The sequence below is a fragment of the Chelonia mydas genome, chromosome 27 (genome assembly GCF_015237465.2).
Source record: "Chelonia mydas isolate rCheMyd1 chromosome 27, rCheMyd1.pri.v2, whole genome shotgun sequence".
In the NCBI taxonomy this organism is placed as follows: Eukaryota; Metazoa; Chordata; order Testudines; family Cheloniidae; genus Chelonia; species Chelonia mydas.
In genome coordinates this window covers 4,342,515-4,360,912 of record NC_057860.1, presented here as the reverse complement: position 1 = coordinate 4,360,912, position 18,398 = coordinate 4,342,515, and the positions used below count along the sequence as shown (strand labels likewise).

The 18,398-nt window shown below is 48.7% G+C and overlaps 1 protein-coding gene across 3 annotated transcripts in view; it reads left to right on the top strand.

The window, feature by feature from the left end:
- The window catches only part of ASIC2 (acid sensing ion channel subunit 2), a 1,285,436-nt gene that overhangs the window by 863,004 nt on the left and 404,034 nt on the right, over positions 1-18,398 (top strand). Inside the window, exon 1 of one of the 3 annotated variants that reach the window (XM_037887013.2) lies at positions 14,688-16,381. The exons of the other annotated variants lie outside the window; for them this stretch is intronic. Coding sequence (XP_037742941.1) covers positions 15,833-16,381 — 549 coding nt within the window. The 5' untranslated portion in view covers positions 14,688-15,832. Of the gene's footprint in view, positions 1-14,687; positions 16,382-18,398 lie in introns of those variants that run through there. 3 annotated transcript variants of the gene reach the window in all.

Sequence of the window (18,398 nt, the reverse complement as noted above, 5' to 3'; positions counted from 1 at the left end):
CTCTCCGGGATGAGCTGGATCTGGCTTATATAGCCCTCAGACGCCTCCTGCTCCCAGCAGCCTCTTGGAGGACATTAGAGTCAGCTTCTTGGTGACTTTTGTTTGTTTTTCCTTCCCCCCTCCCTCATGTCACAATTCGTTCTGTCACAACCTGGCGCACCAGCCAGCCCAGCAGGTGTACCCTACCTGGAGGTACCTGGTGTGTTCAAGTGGCTACTTTACATGATGGAATCCTTCTAGGCTGGGCCTCCCTGATCTTTTGTTTAATTTTTCACTCCTGCTGCTACTCGTACACCCTCACTGGTACTTGAAATGGTGGGAACGCTAGAGTAGACTGGCCACCAGCCCTCGACCACTGTATCTTCTAGCCCTGCTCGAAAGAGGGTTGGACAACATGGTGGTTAAAACGCTGACATGACCCAATGCCCAGTCTACTATAGGACCTACCACGGGTGGAGCTGCAACAGTGGGAAACGTTAAAGAAAAATGCTAGTGTAGAAAAAGCCTGGAGCAGCCCAAACCAGCTCTGCCAGATATCAATGGGAGTCTTTCCACAGAGCCTAAGGAGAGTTGGATCAGGTCCATAATGAATAGGGCTGGTCAAGAACATAAGAACGGCCCTACTGTGTCCTGTCTTCCAACAGTGGCCAGTGCCAGGTGTCCCAGAGGTAATGAACAGAACAGGTAATCATCAAGTGATCCTTCCCCTGTTGTTTATTCCCAGCCTCTGGCAATTCTGGCTTTCTGGTAAGAAATTTCCCCTGAAACTGTTTTTCAACAGAAAATTGGGGTTTTGATTCAATAAAAGTGCTTTGGTAAGTCAGGGCCCTGGCAAGGCTGCTCAGTGAAAGAACTGTTCAGAAAATGGGCTTTTTTCCACCCTGGAAAATGTTGACTTTTTAGCAAAGTGAAAAACCTGCAGTATCTCAGCCAAAAGCCGTACTATTTCAATTAGGAAATGCCATTGTGACTCATGGAAGCCTCACCTCAGGTGCCTCATGCCTCAGTTCTATCCTAGACCAGGCTTCTTGGTCAGACTGCATCTCCCGTGCGGCACACGGGTCTCCCCTCCTGGAGAAGGGAAGTGATTGCATGATAGGAGTCTCTGGCTGTGGTGCTTCATGGAAGATCATCCTGGGGTATATCATAGTCCAGTTGGGAAGCTAGGCCCAGAGAGCAGAATAGGGACCTGAGGAAACCAGACTGCAACTCCCATGAGGCACGGCGGCAGGATATCCAAATCAAGATATTACAGTTTTCAGACATTTTGCTTTTTCAATACAAAAAATGCAAAAAAAAATAAAATAAATCATTTAGTCAAAAAAACAATGTTCTTGTCTTTTAGCTACTGAAATGCAGACCTCTACCACATGAAGGAACACAGAGCTGTTAGTAGTAGTAGCCCCTTTATCTTCCCTACATACCAGCCACTAGAGGGCAACAGATATCTCTCTCAGGCACATGCACACACGGTGGGCAGAGCCAGGTCATTGCAGCATCTGAAGTCCCTTTTCTTAACTGGAACCAAGTAAATCAGTCTTAGATTTAGGTTTCTGGTTTGTTTCCCTTCTGTTTTTTTAGCTAGGCTGGTATAAATGTTTCCATTATATATGCAATTTTCCCAAAGATTTTAAACTCATGTGATGTTTTTGCTCTCTCTCCAGTGGCATTAAAGCCCTTGGAGTTTTTTTCTGCAAACTGTTATCTAACAACAAAAAAATCAGTTTGATCATTTGAAAATGACAGTGCAACTTTCAGATCTAGTGAAAGTCTGTTTGTAGCAAAGTAGAATGAAAATTTCAAATTGTTCTGGTACGTTGCAGTGTTCACACTGCATTCTGGTTATTGTGAACCTCTGCTTATGGCCCTTGCTTCAGCAAAACACCTGAACAAGTTGTTAGCTTTAAGTATTTGAGTAGTCCCATTGGAGTCAGCAGCTGTGGATAGTCATTTAGAGCAGTGGCTCTCAAAGCCAGTCCACCGCTTGTTCAGGGAAAGCCCCGGCAGGCTGGACCGGTTTCTTTATCTGCTCCCACTGGCCACGGTTCGCCGCTCCAGGCCAATGTGGGCTGCGGGAAGCAGCGTGGGCCGAGGAGCTGCGATCGGCCGAACCTGTGGACACGACAAGTAAACAAACCGGAATTCCAGGGTGAATAGACTGATACGATTTGCCACACTGGATCAGCTTATCTTCCATCAAAACAAATCAAAACCCTTGGGTGGATCTTTCCCTGGATAAGCGGAGGACCAGCTTTGAGAACCACTGATTTAGAGTCAACAGGACTTAAGCACATATGAACTTTTTAAAGTCTAGCAAAGTCAGAATAAATATTCATTTCATAAATTGCTTGATTCTGAGGACAAGCTCTGTGGGAGAGTCGTAGTGTATAGGCCTCTCCTGGATCTAAACACCAAGCAGCCATTCTCTGTATTTCACCCTGTCATGGGGTCCACTCACTGCAGGTGGTGCCTCCCCCTGGTCATTCTGGGGAATAGCTCTCTGCCAGGTCTGACATCTCTCCTTATGGACTCTTTCTCTTAGTCCTCTTTCTCATTCTCTGGCCCCTCTCTCACTCCAGGCACTACAGCCTCATGTGATTAGACGTTGATAGATGTTTGGCTGCATACGTCTGTTCCCTATGCGTGCCACCCCAACCCTGCACAGACAGCTGGCATGGCAGACCTCGAGCGAACCACCCAATGACCACATGATCTGTTAAAGGACAAAGGCACTCAGCCAGATTTATTGTTGGCGAAGTGCAGTATTAGATCCCGCAGACCCTACCGGACCACTAATACATGTATGCCTGTAACAATGGACTAGCTCAGTGAACAGCAGGACATTCCATTCTTCCCTAGACCAGACAAAGATACTCCCTCTGAGATACATTGTTATACCCTGATACACACAAATTAGTACTGTTCCTCTGATGTACTTAGTTACTGCCCCCTGACGTGGCTAGTTATCACCCATCACCTTGTACATGTTGGTTCAATCAAAACATCACTATTATGTACTCGCGAAAAGAAAAGGAGTACTTGTGGCACCTTAGAGACGAACAAATTTATTTGAGCATAAGCTTTTGTGCATTATTTGAGCATAATGCATCTGAGGAAGTGAGCTGTAGCTCACGAAAGCTTATGCTCAGATAACTTTGTTAGTCTCTAAGGTGCCACAAATACTCCTTTTCTTTTTGCGAATACAGACTAACACGGCTGCTACTCTGAAACCTGTTATTATGTACTGTCACCCTGACCTTATCTTTTAGGAGGGGTCAGTGTGTTCCTTGGGGAATGTTTTTGTACCATCCTTGATATCAGGATGTTCTGGTACCACTTGATATAGGGATCTGTTTGCATACATACTTGATACTTAGCACTTCTTAGGCATGTGTATTTTTGTAATATCAGTCCTGTTCTTGCCCGATTCTGTGAACAGGTTCTGCTTCATACCAGGCCTCTAATATAAGGGCTTTTGTCTCAGGCTCTCTTTCTGCTACACCTTCTCTTCATGACTTGGCCCTTCAGCCAGGTCCTATGCCTTGCTACTTTTCCCCTGGGCCTTTCCTACCTTTTTCGCTCCTCCACACACTCTGGGTTTGCCAGCCCAAACTCCCTCCTCCCAGGGAGTAATTCTGGACTACCCTCTACAGTCCCAAACAAACCTCCCTTCACCCAGGGAGTGACTGCAACCAACTCCCCTGCAGCCCCCCTCTGCTATCAGCTCCCTGGCTTTAGAGAAACCCCACCTGTTCCCACACAGGTGCACTTCTCCTCATTAGGGCTTTCCTCTCAGCCTTAATACTCCAGCCTGCCACCTAATAGCTTAACTGGCCTATCTGGCTTCCATTAACCCCTTCAGGGCAAGTGTGAGGTGGATGCCTCATCACATACCCTGAACCGGGCCCAAGTGGAAAGGGATTTGCACAGGGGAGTTCTGCAGAGCTCAGGAGTGGAATTCTCTCTAAGGCCATGGAGCACCCACATGAGATGAGCTACTGTACCCCCATGTGGAGTGATTTGGTTTGTGCATTTACATAAGCAGAGATCCACTGACCTAGTCCCTTTGACGGGCCTGATTGTGAAGTGAGACAAGGCGGGTGAGGTAATATCTTTTATTGGACATATGTTTTGGCCCCCAGTGGAAGGCAGAGCATTGGTTTACCTTCTTGCAAAGCAGAATTCCAGGTCTCCTGTCTTTCCAGCTCTACTGACTGTTAGAGTAGGATGGTCTGGGCAAAGGGGCTGGCAGGATTTGTCCTTAATTCTTATTTTAATTCTGCACCTGATTCTTATCTCGTGTTTGCACCCATGCAATTTCCTGAGTTACTTCTCATTTTCACCAGGGTGAGATCAGAACTGGACCTTCTGTCTTTTTTGGGTCTGGCTCTTCTGGCCTTGTTTATCCCCCTGGTGACTCAGTTTCCCATTGGTGAAGATCCGTTGAGTAATGTAGTGGAGAACTGGCCCCCTGGAGTGCGATCCTGACTGCACATGGTGCTGAAGAGAGCTGCTGGATGATGCAGATTTTAACAGTAAAGAGAACCTTGCTTTTTCTTTTTCCAGAGACATTTTTTAATTAAGCCAGAACATCTCCTATGGCAGTGTACGCAAAGCAATAAAAAGCTTTGGAGCTTTATTAAACACTGAAGCGAAGCGGTGGCACCGCTGCTGTTATTTGAAAAGGAGAATGCACTCGCGCAACGCAGCCTTTCAGAAATAAAGTTGTGAACTGAAACGGCAAGATCTTACCCAGCAAAATGTCAGGCAGTAAAGGAATGTCAATACTTGGGAGTTTTTTAATTTGACAATGCAAAGAAACGACTCTGAGGAAAGGCACCCGGAGGCTCAGCAGCCATAGGCTTTCCCTTTTCAGAGAGAACAATACTAACCCCCTTCCCCCCACTTAAGCTGTTCTAGGATGAATTCTCCTGCCCCCTGGCTCTCTCCAGTGCTGCCTCACTTCCTGGATCTCGGCACTGGTTTCCACTTTTCTTCTGCTCCTCCGCCGGTGCTCTCAGTGGGTCTCTTCTGGCAAGGGTACAATCAGGTGTAACTCCATTAAGGGCAATGTAAATAAGAGAAACAGGGCCTATAACTCTGCTCCCAGCTACGGCTGAGCCTTCAATTCCTGCTGTACCCCCATCCCCTTCCAAACGTCTCCTCTGCCCTTATCCAACTCTGTTGTATATCATGCCATGTCTTACATTTGGAGCAGCCTCTTAACCAGCCCCTTTAGAAACACTTCTGAAAGCACCGCCATTCTAGAGCTATTCCAGATGCACTGACCAGTTGCCACTCCAGGTCTCCACTGCTTTGGACCTGTTTACAGCTTTGGGCTGCATAGGCTCCCAGGGAATGTCTATATTGAAACTGGGAGCATGCCTCTCGACATGACCGGACAGACACATGCTAGCTACGCTCAAGTTAGCGAGCTAAAAATAGCAGTATGGATGTTGTGGCGTGGGCAGCAGTGGCTTGGGCTAGCCATCTGAGCTCGGACATAAGCGGTTGGATAGGCTTGATCTCGGGTGACTAGCCCAAGCTTCTGCCCATGCTGCAAGGCCCACGCTGCTGTTTTTAGCATGCTTGCTTGAGCGGAACTAGAGCAAGTCATTCTGCCCATGCTGGAAGGCATGCTCCCATCCTAGGGTGACCAGATGTCCTGATTTTATAGGGACAGTCCTGATATTTGGGGCTTTGTTTTATACAGGCGCTATTACCCCCCACCCCAGTCCTGATTTTTCCCATTTGCTGTCTGGTCACCCTATCCCATCTGCACTGGAGCAGTACCCTTCTTGACTTCAACGGATGCTTAGATCTTTGGGCCATGGAGTGTGTTCTCTCTCTAAAAGATTATTCTATCCAATCTGTCACTCACGCCCACGCTAGAAAATATAGACAGAGAGACACACCACAGACTAGAAAGATCATTCCCCCCCTTTCAATTATACCCATTTGCTTTTTCTCACTGCACATTTAAAGCTAAAAAGGATTAAGAGAAATGATAATCTCAAAGGAAAAAGAAGCTGAGTTGTATTTGATTCTTAAGGGTTTGAAGCGGCACGGCTCGCCTTGCCATCTCGGCAAAGGTGGTGATGCAAAAGATGTAACTATACAGCTAGACAAGGGTGTGAATGTTTGACTGATGGAGGGCATGCTTTGAAAATGGGGGTGTCAGGGTTCCTTCCCCACTCTGAACTCTAGGGTACAGATGTGGGGACCCGCATGAAAGACCCCCTAAGCTTATTCTTACCAGCTTAGGTTAAAAACTGCCCCAAGGTACAAACTTTGCCTTGGCCTTGAACCCTATGCTGCCACCACCAAGCGTTTAAACAAAGAACAGGGAAAGAGCCCACTTGGAGACGTCTTCCCCCAAAATATCCCCCCAAGCCCTACACCCCCTTTGCTGGGGAAGGCTTGATAAGAATCCTCACCAATTTGTACAGGTGAACACAGACCCAAACCCTTGGATCTTAAGAACAATGAAAAATCAATCAGGATCTTAAAAGAAGAATTTCAATTAAAGAAAAGGTAAAAGAATCACCTCTGTAAAATCAGGATAGAAGATACTTTATGGGGTATTCAGATTCAAAACACAGAGCATCCCCCTCTGTGTTACAGAAAACAGGAATAAACCTCCCTCTTAACACAGGGAAAATTCACATAAAACAACAGATAAACTAATCCGCCTTGCCTGGCTTACCTCTACTGGTTGCAATATTGGAGACTTGGATTAGGATGGGTTGGAGAAGATGGATTCTGTCTGGCCTCTCTCAGTCCCAAGAGAGAACAACCACGTAAACAAAGAGCACAAACAGAAGCCTTTCCCTCCCGCGCCGCCCCGCCCCGCCCCCAAGATTTGAAAGTATCTCGTCCCCTTATTGGTCCTTTGGGTCAGGTGCCAGCCAGGTTAGCTGAGCTTCTTAACCCTTTACAGGTAACAGGATGTTGCCTCTGGCCAGGAGGGATTTTATAGCACTGTATACAGAAAGGTGGTTACCCTTCCCTTTATATTTATGATGGGGGGGGTTGACTCGGTGACCCACACAGTATCCTCCAGCCCTGACACCACTCCCTTAGCTAATTTATGCCCTGTGTTGTTGTAACATCTGAGCCCCTCCTCATCTTTGATGCATTTAGCCTCACAACCCTCCTCCAGTGCGCGATGGGGAAACTGAGGCACACAGAAACAAAGGCCAGGTCTACACTTACAAATCAGCTCAACCTAGCTATGTCACTCAGGAGTTTGAAAAATTTCACGCCCTGAGCACCATATTTAGCTTGACACTAAGACACAGCTAGGTTGATGGAAGAATTATTTTGTTGAAAAATGATCTATTTTAAAAAAAAATCTCCAAAACGTTCAAAAATATTTCGTTGAAAGCCCAAAATATTTTCATTTTTTCATGGAAACAGAGGAGAGATGGAGGGAGGGGATGGAGTCAAAACTGAAACTATGTCATGAAAAATGTTAAAGAAATGAAAAGCCATTCCTTTTAAAAATTATTTTAGTTTTTTCATACGTTTTCATGAAACATTAACGTAACACAAAGGTTGCATTGTTCATCAGGAAATGCCAAACTTTAGGTTGAATGTATCATGTTAACTGTGGGTGTCTAGAGGCTAGGGACCTGCATTTGGCCTCAGGCAAACCTGGGTTCAGTCTCTGACTCTGCCACTAGTTTGCTGCAAGCCCTTGGACAAATCACTTCACTGCTCTGTGCCTCAGTTTCTCCATCTGCAAAATGGGGATAACGCCACTGACCTCCTTTGTAAAGTGCTTGAGATCTATGGATGAAAAGTGCTAGATCAGGGTAGGTTTCATTATTGTGAATATATATGCATTAGAGACCATCTGTAATTACATGGTCACATCTTATGGTCCCTATCCTGCAAAGACATGCTCATATGCTAAGCTTTAGACACTCTGGGTAGTCCCATTGAGGACCCATATAGTTCAAAAACAGCAGTAACATTTTTACTTAATTAAAACAAATCACAGGTGGGCAGACACTGACTATGGAAAATTTCAGAGCAAAAGCGTCCACAAATTTCTGAGGTCTTAAAATAGGCCTGTAAAACGGAAACTGGTTTACTACTTTAATTATTTAGGGGTTGCTGACATCGCCACTAAAATGCAGGTAGGTGAATGAATGCATAGCCAACTACGGATTATTTATGTACATTATTTCTGCTTTCTGTATTTTATTTTGCATCAAGTGTTTCACGTCCAAAACACACATAGCAAAAACAACCCCATAAATCTCTATGGCACAGACAATGCAGAGATATTATAGCTGGAAGGATCTTCCTTTAAGAATGCCAAATGAACTAGGAGAATATCACAGCTGACAGTTCAATAGTTTGCCTTCAAGAAAAAAAATCCAGAGACAACAAAAATCTTTGACAATTATGTTCCTGTTCCAGAAAAGCTGGCCCTCTGCAGGCCTCTCAGATCTACACCTGTATCAAACTGCCTTCCAGAAAAGAGCAGTTTTTCTATACATCACAGGACTTGAAGTAGCAACACTAGAATTAACTCTATAGTGACAGCTTCAGTCTAAAACCCTTTTGTGGAGGCTTTTCAGCTTTCTCAGAGCACAGCGGTTTGAGCTTGAATTTCTCATGGCTGTTCCCGCCAAGATGGGAATTATTTGGGAAAAGTTCATCTTTAAAATACACGAAGTAAGTGCATACTCCCAAGATCCATCCAAGGGTTTTGATGGAAGATAAGCTGATCCAGTGTGGCGAATCGTATCAGTCTATTCACCCGGGAATTCCTCCTCCCAACAGCGTCCAGTATCATAGAATCATAGACGATTGGGATTGGAAGAGACCTCAGGTCATCTAGTCCAACCCCCTGCTCAAAGAAGGACCAGTCCCCAACTAAATCATCCCAGCCTGGGCTTTGTCAAGCTTGACCTTAAAAACCTCTAAGGATGGAGGTTCCCTCACCTCCCACATATCTGATATCCCCCACACCCATCCACCCACCCACTGCAGACTGTTGTGTTCTATCTGCTGTGTTCTACTTGAGGGGTCTTCGCTTTGCATTTCCAGCAGCATAGGGGAATATTTCTGGGAAGGGATAGGACCTGCCACTCTTACTACCCCCCTCCCATATGGCTCTGCTGGAAGAAGCTCCGTTGTACTTATTGATCAAGTAAAGCAAAGCGTGCCTCTTCCTGCACTCCCCTTTAAAGACATTATGCCTTTCAAGGAACTTAAGAATGGCTGCACTGGGTCAGACCAAAGGTCCATCTAGCCCAGTATCCTGTTTTCCAGACAGTGGCCAATGCCAGCTGCTTCAGAGGGAATTAACAGAACAGGACAATTCATCTAGTGATCCCCTGTTGTCCAGTTCCAGCTTTTCACAGTCAGAGGTTTAGGGACACCCAGTGCATGGGGTTGCATCCCTGACCAACTTGGCTAATAGCCTTTTATGGACCGATCCTCCATGTACTTCTCTAATTTTTTTTTAAACCCAGTTATACTTTTGGCCTTCACAACATCCCCTGGCAATGAGTTCCACAGCTTGACTGGGTGTTGTGGGAAGAAATCCTTCCCTATGTTTGTTTTAAACCTGCCGCCTATTAATTTAATTGATGACCCCTAGTTCTTGTATTATGTGAAGGGGTAAACAACACATCCTTATACACTACCAAATCATGACTGGGGTGGAGACAGACCTCTGTCCTATCCCCCTCAGTTGTCTCTTTTGTAAGCTGAACAGTCCCAGTCTGTTTAATCTCTCCTCATACGGAAGCTGTTCCATCCCCTAATCATTTTTGTTGCCCTTCTCGGTACCTTTTCCAATTCTAATATCTCTTTTTTGAAATGGGGGGACCAGAAGTGTATGCAGTATTCAAGGTGTGCATGCATCATGGATCTAAATAGTGGCATTACAATATTTTGTCTTATTATCTATCCCTTTCTTAATGGCTCCTCACATTTTATTCATGTTTTTGACTGCCACTGGACATTGAGCAGATGTTTTCAGAAAAGTGACTCCAAGATCTCTTTTGTGACTGGTAACAGCCAATTTAGACCCCATCATTTTGACTATATAGTTAGGATTATGTTCTTCAATGTGCATTACTTTGCAAAATACCTCCCAGGCACTGCTGCTTAACCAAAGTGCCTCTCCAGTGTGGCTTAGGCTCATAAAAGTCATAATCGAGCCCTTCATTTTTATGGGTTTTGATAATATTAAGATAATTCAGCAGAATGCTAACCAGCATTCTGCAGCCTATGGTCACCACGCTGCCATCTGGCCTACTGCATGCAGGGACTCTCTCCTCTTGACCGCTACAGAACTGCCAAAATAACAGCTTTTCCAAAGATTACCCAAGTCTTGGATATAAACACCACGTTATCAGTAACCCACTTGTCCTTTCACAGAACTGGGGCCAACCCTGCCAGCCTCACTCACAGAAGTTGGACTGGAGTTCTGGGAAGCAAAGTAAATCACACCTCTGCTGAAATGATTGGGCCTGTGAGAACCTTATTCCACGTAGGCCCCAATCTTGCAGACAACGACATACCATAGTCAGATTCAGGTTTGAAAGATGGGAATCTTAGATTGTGAACTCCTCCGGCCAGGGATTGTGTCTTCCTCTCTGTTTATACTGGTCCTAGCTCAACAGCGCCCCCTATCCTAATTGTGGCCAAATGAGTAACGTTTTGAGGATCAGGCTCTGGATTCTAATTCACAATAAGGCCCCTTTAAACTACCCAGGCCATATAAATGAGAACCAGGCCCATTCTTTATGTGGCCCTTATTAAGTGACTCCATAGTTAGGGCTGCATTCTAAAATAGCCTTGAAAGTGGACATAGGTCCCTGGTTTTCTCTAAAAGTAGGTAGCTAATCAGTGGAAATTTCACACTGGGTTAGTTTTTATACCTTTTGAATTTTCTGCATAGTTTTGGTTTGGTTTCTCATCAGAAGGTTTTAATAGGAATTTGCGCTTTAGTTTAAATGTTTCCTTGGCCATTCTACTTTTCATTCTACTTTCACTACTTTTTTCATTCTACTTTTATCTTGTTTAAAAAAAAATTCCGTTATCTATCTCTGCTATACCTGGCAAGGAGCTGGATCCTGGATAGATCTGGTGCATTTGGTGGTGTTTAAAAAAGTTTTTTAGCACTACATGACAGCCTTCTATTACTGCCTATAACATAACCCTTTACCAAGCTACCCCCTCCCCAAACAACTAACCACTACACCAAACATAAAATCCTAGAAGATTAGGGTTGGAAGGGACCTCAGGAGGTCATCTAGCCCAATCCCCTGCTCAAAGAAAGACCAGCCCCAACTAAATCATCCCAGCCAGGGCTTTGTCAAGCCAGGCCTTAAAAACCATCCACAACTATTGGTTTTATGGGGGAAATAATCTGGTTAAGGGGTACATGGAGAAGGGCAAAAGGGGGGGCACCTTTTTGTTGTGTTTGTACAGAACCTAGCACAGTGGGATCCTGGTCCATAAGTGGGACTCCTTGACATACCACCATAGAAATAAATAATACTAATGTGGCATAGCCTGTGGGGTGTAACAGGTGTGACAATGGTAAGGTGTTTGCTTGTGGGTGGAAGAAGACAGTAAGATAACTGGTCATGTCTTTGCTTTTCTGGGTTCATGTCAGGCTTGCTGGGTGTAGCAACCCTAACTGCTTCATGACAAAGTTGTTTGTGTATTACTTATGCCCCCATTGAGCCAATGGCAAAACTCTCACTGACTCCCACAGAGAGCAGGGTCTAGCCAACCTTTACAACTGCGTCAAATCTTAACAGGTGCACAATCAAAATACAATGAGGTAACCTGTCATTAGGGAGTGCGGAATACTGGAGTTGTGATCCACCCTTCATTTCCGAGAGCAGATTTTTGGCTCAGAGCCTCAGAGGTATTTATGCTTTGAACTTCCATTGAAATGACTGGACATTAGGAGCCAAAATGCCTTTCGGGATCTGGGCCTTTTCCCTTTGAATCTATTCTAAAGCCACCAGAAGTGAATGGGAGTATTCCCAATCAACTGGAAAGTCTGCAAAGGCTCCCAGATCACATCAGTGTGCTGTGGCTCAGGCTCTTCATGTCCGAGTGACAACTGGTTTGGGACTGTTGTGGTACCTGTTTGTTAGCCAGTGAAATGGTATATTCTGTGTGCACCTTCAAGATCCAATCCTGCAAACACAAATCCACTGTACTTATGTGAGCCATCCCATCCAAGATAATGGAGGCATCTTAAGGGAGTAAAGTGGAGTATGTGTGTAAATGTTTGCAGGAACACAGCCATAGTTTTCATGGTACCTAATGGGAGATGAGAATATCCCCAGGACTACACACGATAGCTGGTCTATCACATCTAAAAAGCACTCTCAAAAGGATCTAGATATAAGGCGGTAATGGCTCCATCTATTGGGTAAAAATATGCAAAATAAAACAAAACTCATAAGAACAATGAATTTAGACTAAAATATCACACTGGGTCGAAGGCAGATAGTGCAGTCTATTGTTTGATATTATACATGTCTATTATTTATTCCTCATTTAAATCATAATGAAAAATGAAGGCAGTTCAGACAAATTCACGTGCCAAAGGTGGCTGCATTTCAGAAGAGTAGGTGAAACAATCCCTGTGAACTCATCGTAGGTGTTATACAAATATTATTAATCAACATGTAGTTGTATAATACGTATAGCCAAGTGACTGCCTACTCTTGTGGTTCATTATTAAAAGTGTCCAAGGAACCAAAGAGACCATACATTTGACTGAGTTTGGCTAAAGACAAAACAGCACAATACAAAATGAAGACATACATACCTTCTTATCTCGCAGCACGTCTACCTCAAACAGGTTTGCTTCAAAGATACAACCCTAAAACTCTCTCTATTTAGCTTATGGCTGTTTACAAGTTAAAAAGCACGTTGCCTTTTTACCTAAGAGCCAACCCTCCAGTTCCTTAACTTGCTGTTTTGTACCTTTCCTTATCGCTGTTTTGGATCCCACATTCCAAACCAGCCATGTAGAGGGACATCCCAACTTGTGCTAGGACACACCTTTCATGTCTCTTAGCTTTGAGAGGCTTTCTATTATTTTTAATGACAAAGCTGACTTCAGCTTTGCAAAATGTTGTGGGAAACTTGGCATGGGTGAACAGAACTGTGGGATGAGTTAACATAACTTCCCAACATTTAAATATACAATGCATACTATAATACTACCATGCACATCACTATTAATGTGTTGTAACAACCTGTATCCTCCAGAGCTTTGGGCAAGGAACTACCTTCTGCGTGTAAGTCCTGACTGGGGCCTCTAGGTCAGAGGTGGGCAAACTAGGGCCCGCGGGACTGTTCTGCCCAGCCCCTGAGCTCCTGACCCGGGAGGCTCCTCCCCAGCCCCTCCTCCACTCCTCCCCGGCCCCTGCAGCCACACTGTTGCGAGGGCAGCGGGGCTGCGAGCTCCTGCTGCTCCGAGCAGCAGGGTAAGGGGGCAGAGGTGGCATGCGCCCATGTGGCGGGGGAGGGGGTCCCGGGGGCAGTCAGGGGACAGGGAGTGGTTAGAGGCGGGGTGTCCGGGGGGGGGGGGGCAGTCAGGGGACCATTGGATGGGGCAGAGGTTCTGGGGTGGTTGGGGATGGGGGCGCTGGATAGGGTGTGGGAGTCCCGGGGGTCCTGTCAGGGTGTGGATAGCGGTCAGGGCAGTCAGGGGACAGGGAGCGGGAAGTGGGAAGGGTGAACAGGGCGCAGGCACAGCATCCTGGTTGGGGGGCACAGCCTTCCCCACCCGGCCCTCCATACAGTTTCACAACCCTGATGTGGCCCTCCGGCCACAAAGTTTGCCCACCCCGGTCTAGGTGCTCTCATGATATACATTAATAATAATAGTAAAGTTGATGTCACTCCATTTTTAAACTTTGCAGTATTGGGGCTGTTTGTAATGGATCTTAGCCTTGCATCTCTCAGTTTAAATAGAAATATACAAAAGATTTTTTTTAAAACCCATAACATTGTAATTGGCACTCTAAAGCCCTCCCTTTATTAGTCTCTGCTTGTGAATATAATGATACCCCCCCCCCCCCTTGGCTGTTGAAGGAGAGAACACAGTCTGGCTTAAAGTAGGCAACATGATTGCCAGAGCTATCAAAAATGCAACAAAGCAGAGAGGGGGAGCCTAGCCTGTTTGTTCTGATGTGCAAATGAAACTTCCAAACCAGAAAGAAAATTCGCGGGGGGGGGAGACAGAGTTGTAATTGTAAATGACACTATGCAGGGGCCTGAGCTAATTGAAGAGGGCTGAGTTATATGTTGTTGTCTTCTCCTTTCTAGGAATCAACCAGGGAAATGGAGAGAGATGGGGAGGATAGGTGGGGCTGCCCGTTGAGGGGGACTGAGGCCAGGGACACCGCCCCTCTATAGTGCTCATGAAGAGGCCCCCCCCCCCCCAAGCAAACAATTAACCCTTGGTTATATCCCCCCGGCAAACCCGCCTAATCTAACCCTTGTGAGCAATCGTTGTGCCACTCCTTCGATCCCCCCAAAGCAACCCATGAATCCAGAAGACAAAAAAATACATCCGTGCCCTCGCCCTCCCCACAGACTGTTGCTCCTCAGGCGAGGGGTTCGCCTTCCCAAATGGCTGGAGGGTGGGCAGGGTTAATACGCACCCGGAGGCAAACCAGCCCCCACCCACTCCCCTCCTCGCTGGAGCCGGGCGCGTCATGCCCTGGTTCTCAGTAGCAGGTTGCGCTCAAGGAGCCCCCGCTGCCTCTCCAGGGCGCACCGCGGTCAGGGGTGCCAAGGAGGGGTCCAGGCTCGCTCCTCTTCCCACCTCGGGGACGGCTGAAGCTCCCGGACACCCAGATCTGCTCAGAGCCGGCGCGGGGAGGGGAACTTGCTGCTTCCACCTCTCTCAGCCCGGGATCAGAGGCTGCAGTTCGCTGGGGGAATCGTGCGCCCCGGGGAGCCGGAGGAGGGAGCTTGTGCCCGGCGGCCTGAATCCCGCCGCCCGGCCCCAGGCTGGGGATTTGAACCGCAGAAAGGCTCGCCCCCCTCCTGCCACCGTCGCTGCGGCGTCTCCTCCTCCTCTTCAGCCGCGTTGCTGGAAGAAGGAAGCTGCATCCCGAGCCGGAACCAGGCAGAAGCGGGGAGCGATTCCAGAGCGTCTCGGCCAGCACAGCGAGGAAACCCCAGCTGAGCCCCGGCGCTGACCGCGGGAGGGCACCGGCCCCCGCCCACCCTTCCCCAGGCATGGCCTCATGAGCGACCCCCAGCGCAGGCGGAGCCTGGAGAGCGCGGGACGGGCGCAAGCTGCCAGCCGCACTTAGACACTAGGAGCCTCCCGCGGGGAGCGCAGCGGGCGCCGACGCCGGGCTCGCCGGGGCAGCAGCAGCTCGCCAGCCCCGGGGGGCGGCTCGGGGGTGGAGGAAGGGCGTTAGCGCAGTGGGAGCCCGGAGAAGACGGTGCCCGGCGCAGGTGCCCGCAGAGCGAGTGTCCAAGCGCCTGCGCCCCGGCAGGGAGAGGGGGCTGAGCGGGGCCCCTGGAGAGGGGCGCCCGCAGAAGAGGCTCTAGGGGGGGTCGGGGACTGAGGCAGAGGGTGCCCGGGCGGGGGCTTGTCCGCCCCAGGGAGCTCCCAGGGGTGGGAGGCGGCGCCGGGCATGCTGCGCTGCCGAAGCTCCTGCCCGGCTGAGAGTTCCCCTCTGCCGGCGCCGGCGGCTCCCCATGGCGGCTGCCCCAGCCGCTCGGGGCCGCTGCTGGCCGAGGCCTGACTGAATGCTGGGGCCCCGGCTGCGCGGCCGCGATCGCCCTGCGGCAGCGGAGGGGAGCGCCCATGGCGCGGGGCCGCCGGGCGCGCCGGGCCCAGCTGCTGCGCCCCCGGCTGCACGGGCTGCGGCAGATGTGCGCCCGGCGGGCGGCGTTGCAGCGGCGGGCGCTCTGGGTGCTGGCCTTCTGCACCTCGCTGGGCTTGCTGCTTTCCTGGTCCTCCAGCCGCCTGCTGCACTGGCTCGCCTTCCCCTCGCACACCCAGGTGCGCTCCGAGTGGAGCCGCCAGCTGCCCTTCCCCGCCGTCACCCTCTGCAACAACAACCCGCTGCGCTTCCCCCGCCTCTCCAAGGGAGACCTCTACTACGCCGGCCACTGGCTGGGGCTGCTGCTGCCCAACCGCACCGCCCGCCCGCTGCTCACCGAGCTGCTCCGCGGCGACGAGGCGCGCCTGCAGTGGTTCGCCAAGCTCGCCGACTTCCGCCTCTTCCTGCCGCCCCGCCACTACGAGGGCATCGGCGCCGACTTTATGGACCGCCTGGGCCACCAGCTGGAGGACATGCTGCTTTCCTGCAAGTACCGCGGCGAGTTGTGCGGGCCCCAGAACTTCTCTGCGGTGAGTGGGCCCGGGACAACCAGGGCAGGCTCTCCCCTCCTTTAGAGCTTGAGCTCTCTCCCCATCTCAACTCCCTCCTCCAAATCAGGACCTCACTGTCCTCTTCCCACCCCTTTCCTCCAGCGCGCACACCCTCTCCTGTCTCCAAGTCAGCTCCGCTCTCCCCAGTAGTTGTTACCTTCCTGAGGGACCAGCCCACAGCCCAGCGTGGCCCAGGATCGAGTCCTTTTCTTTCCCCCTGCTTCCCATGAGTCTTACCCAGCCTGACGCTCTGGGGCTGTAAGTGCCACCCATTGACTAGCAAAACTCCAACTGGGAGTTGTGCGGGTAAGCTGAAGGCAGAATAAAGGCCCTGTTTTAGCACTTGATTCCCCATTGCCAAAGCCAGTTAGTATTTGATTTCTTCCTCCCCAAGCAGCGGGGCTGTGACCTAGTTCCTTCCCCCAGCCTCAAGCAAAGGGAAAATCCTGGCAACAAACACTCTTTGACTTCAGTGGGGCCAGAATTTCACCCATTGTGGATTTCTCCCTCCCTTGTTCCTAGAAGAGAGAGACAATTGTTCCCACCCGCACTCTCTTTTTGGGGGAAAGTCAGAGGGCTAGCTTGGAACAGGTTGCCTTTTGAAAACTATCATGATCCGGACCATATCAGTCAAACATCCAGAGCCTACTAGATTGTTTTCAAAGTTCAAGTTCATGGTGGTTTTACTCTTTTTTTTTTTTTTTTTTTTTTGAGGGAGGGAGAGGTTGGAGCCAAAATCCCACAATTCTTGCTGAGGGATTGCCACCTCCCAATGGGATTTTGCAGATGTTAATAGGGACATGCTGGCTGCCAGCTTTGTAATATAAAGCAATCGTGTATTGGTGATCAGAACTGAAATGCATCAATATTCAGCTCATTCTGGGTTTTTACTGTGAGTTTGCCAAGTGTTCTGGGCCTGGAATAGACAAGGAACTAACTCTGGATTAGAGGGGCACAGGCGGGCTGGAACAGTTTGTATAGTGGGGGCGCTGAGAACAATTGAACCGAATTGTAAACCCAGTATATGATGGAAACCACTTCAAGCCAGGGGTGTGGCAGCCCCCTAGTTCCAGCACCTATAGAGGGGCATATGGGTGTAATTATTTTGACAAAGAGGAAGCAACACTGTGAAATGACATTGGTCTAGAAAGCTCTGGGCAGAATTATACTGTGAGAGGGGTTGTGTGAGAGTTTGAAATGCACGGCTGACCTGCAGTGCAGGACACCTGGGTTCAGGTCCCAGTTCAGCCCTGGATGGGTTAAATGTGAGTGCACTGTCCTTGGAAGTGCAGATAAAACAGAAACATAGACCAGCTTTGTTTTAAGATGGCATATGGGGCAAGTAAAAACACACGCACAAGGTCATAGAACAAAACAGTCCCTCCCGCCTTTTCTAGGTTGCGGTTCACTCTGCCCAAGTCCTATGGGCTGCTTCACAATGTTTCTAAACTTGTTAGTAATCGCTACGATCATTAATCACTGTGTTAACAATCCTGAGGAGATCAGGTTTATAGACCCTCCCCTCTTACCCTTCAGCCCTGAGTTTCTGTAACCATCCTGTGAATCCCCAGTACTCCACTCCCACGTGGCTGCCTACAAAACGTGCTGTGTGCACTTAAGGACAAAGCACTCCTGTCTCCACAGTTCTGATTTCCCCTTCCTCCCACGACTTGACTACAGAGCCTCATATAGGGTAGCCCCAAATAAAAGAGCACTGTTTCCCAACAGAGCCGCCTTCCTTGTGTGAGGGCTTCTGCTTTAAAAACCACCACTCGAGTCCTCCCACGCTGACAACCCCCTCCAGTGCTTCCTGTGACTTTATTCCTCAGAGGGGCTAGGACTCCCAGCATACCCTGAGTCTCCATAATTCTCCAGCCCCAACCGGGGAAGCAAAATCTCCCCACGTAAGCGCTGTGTCTACCCAGCTTCCTCACATGTGAAAGAACATTGGTGAAGAGAGATTGTGTTAGCAGCTCATCGGTTGTGCTAACTTGAG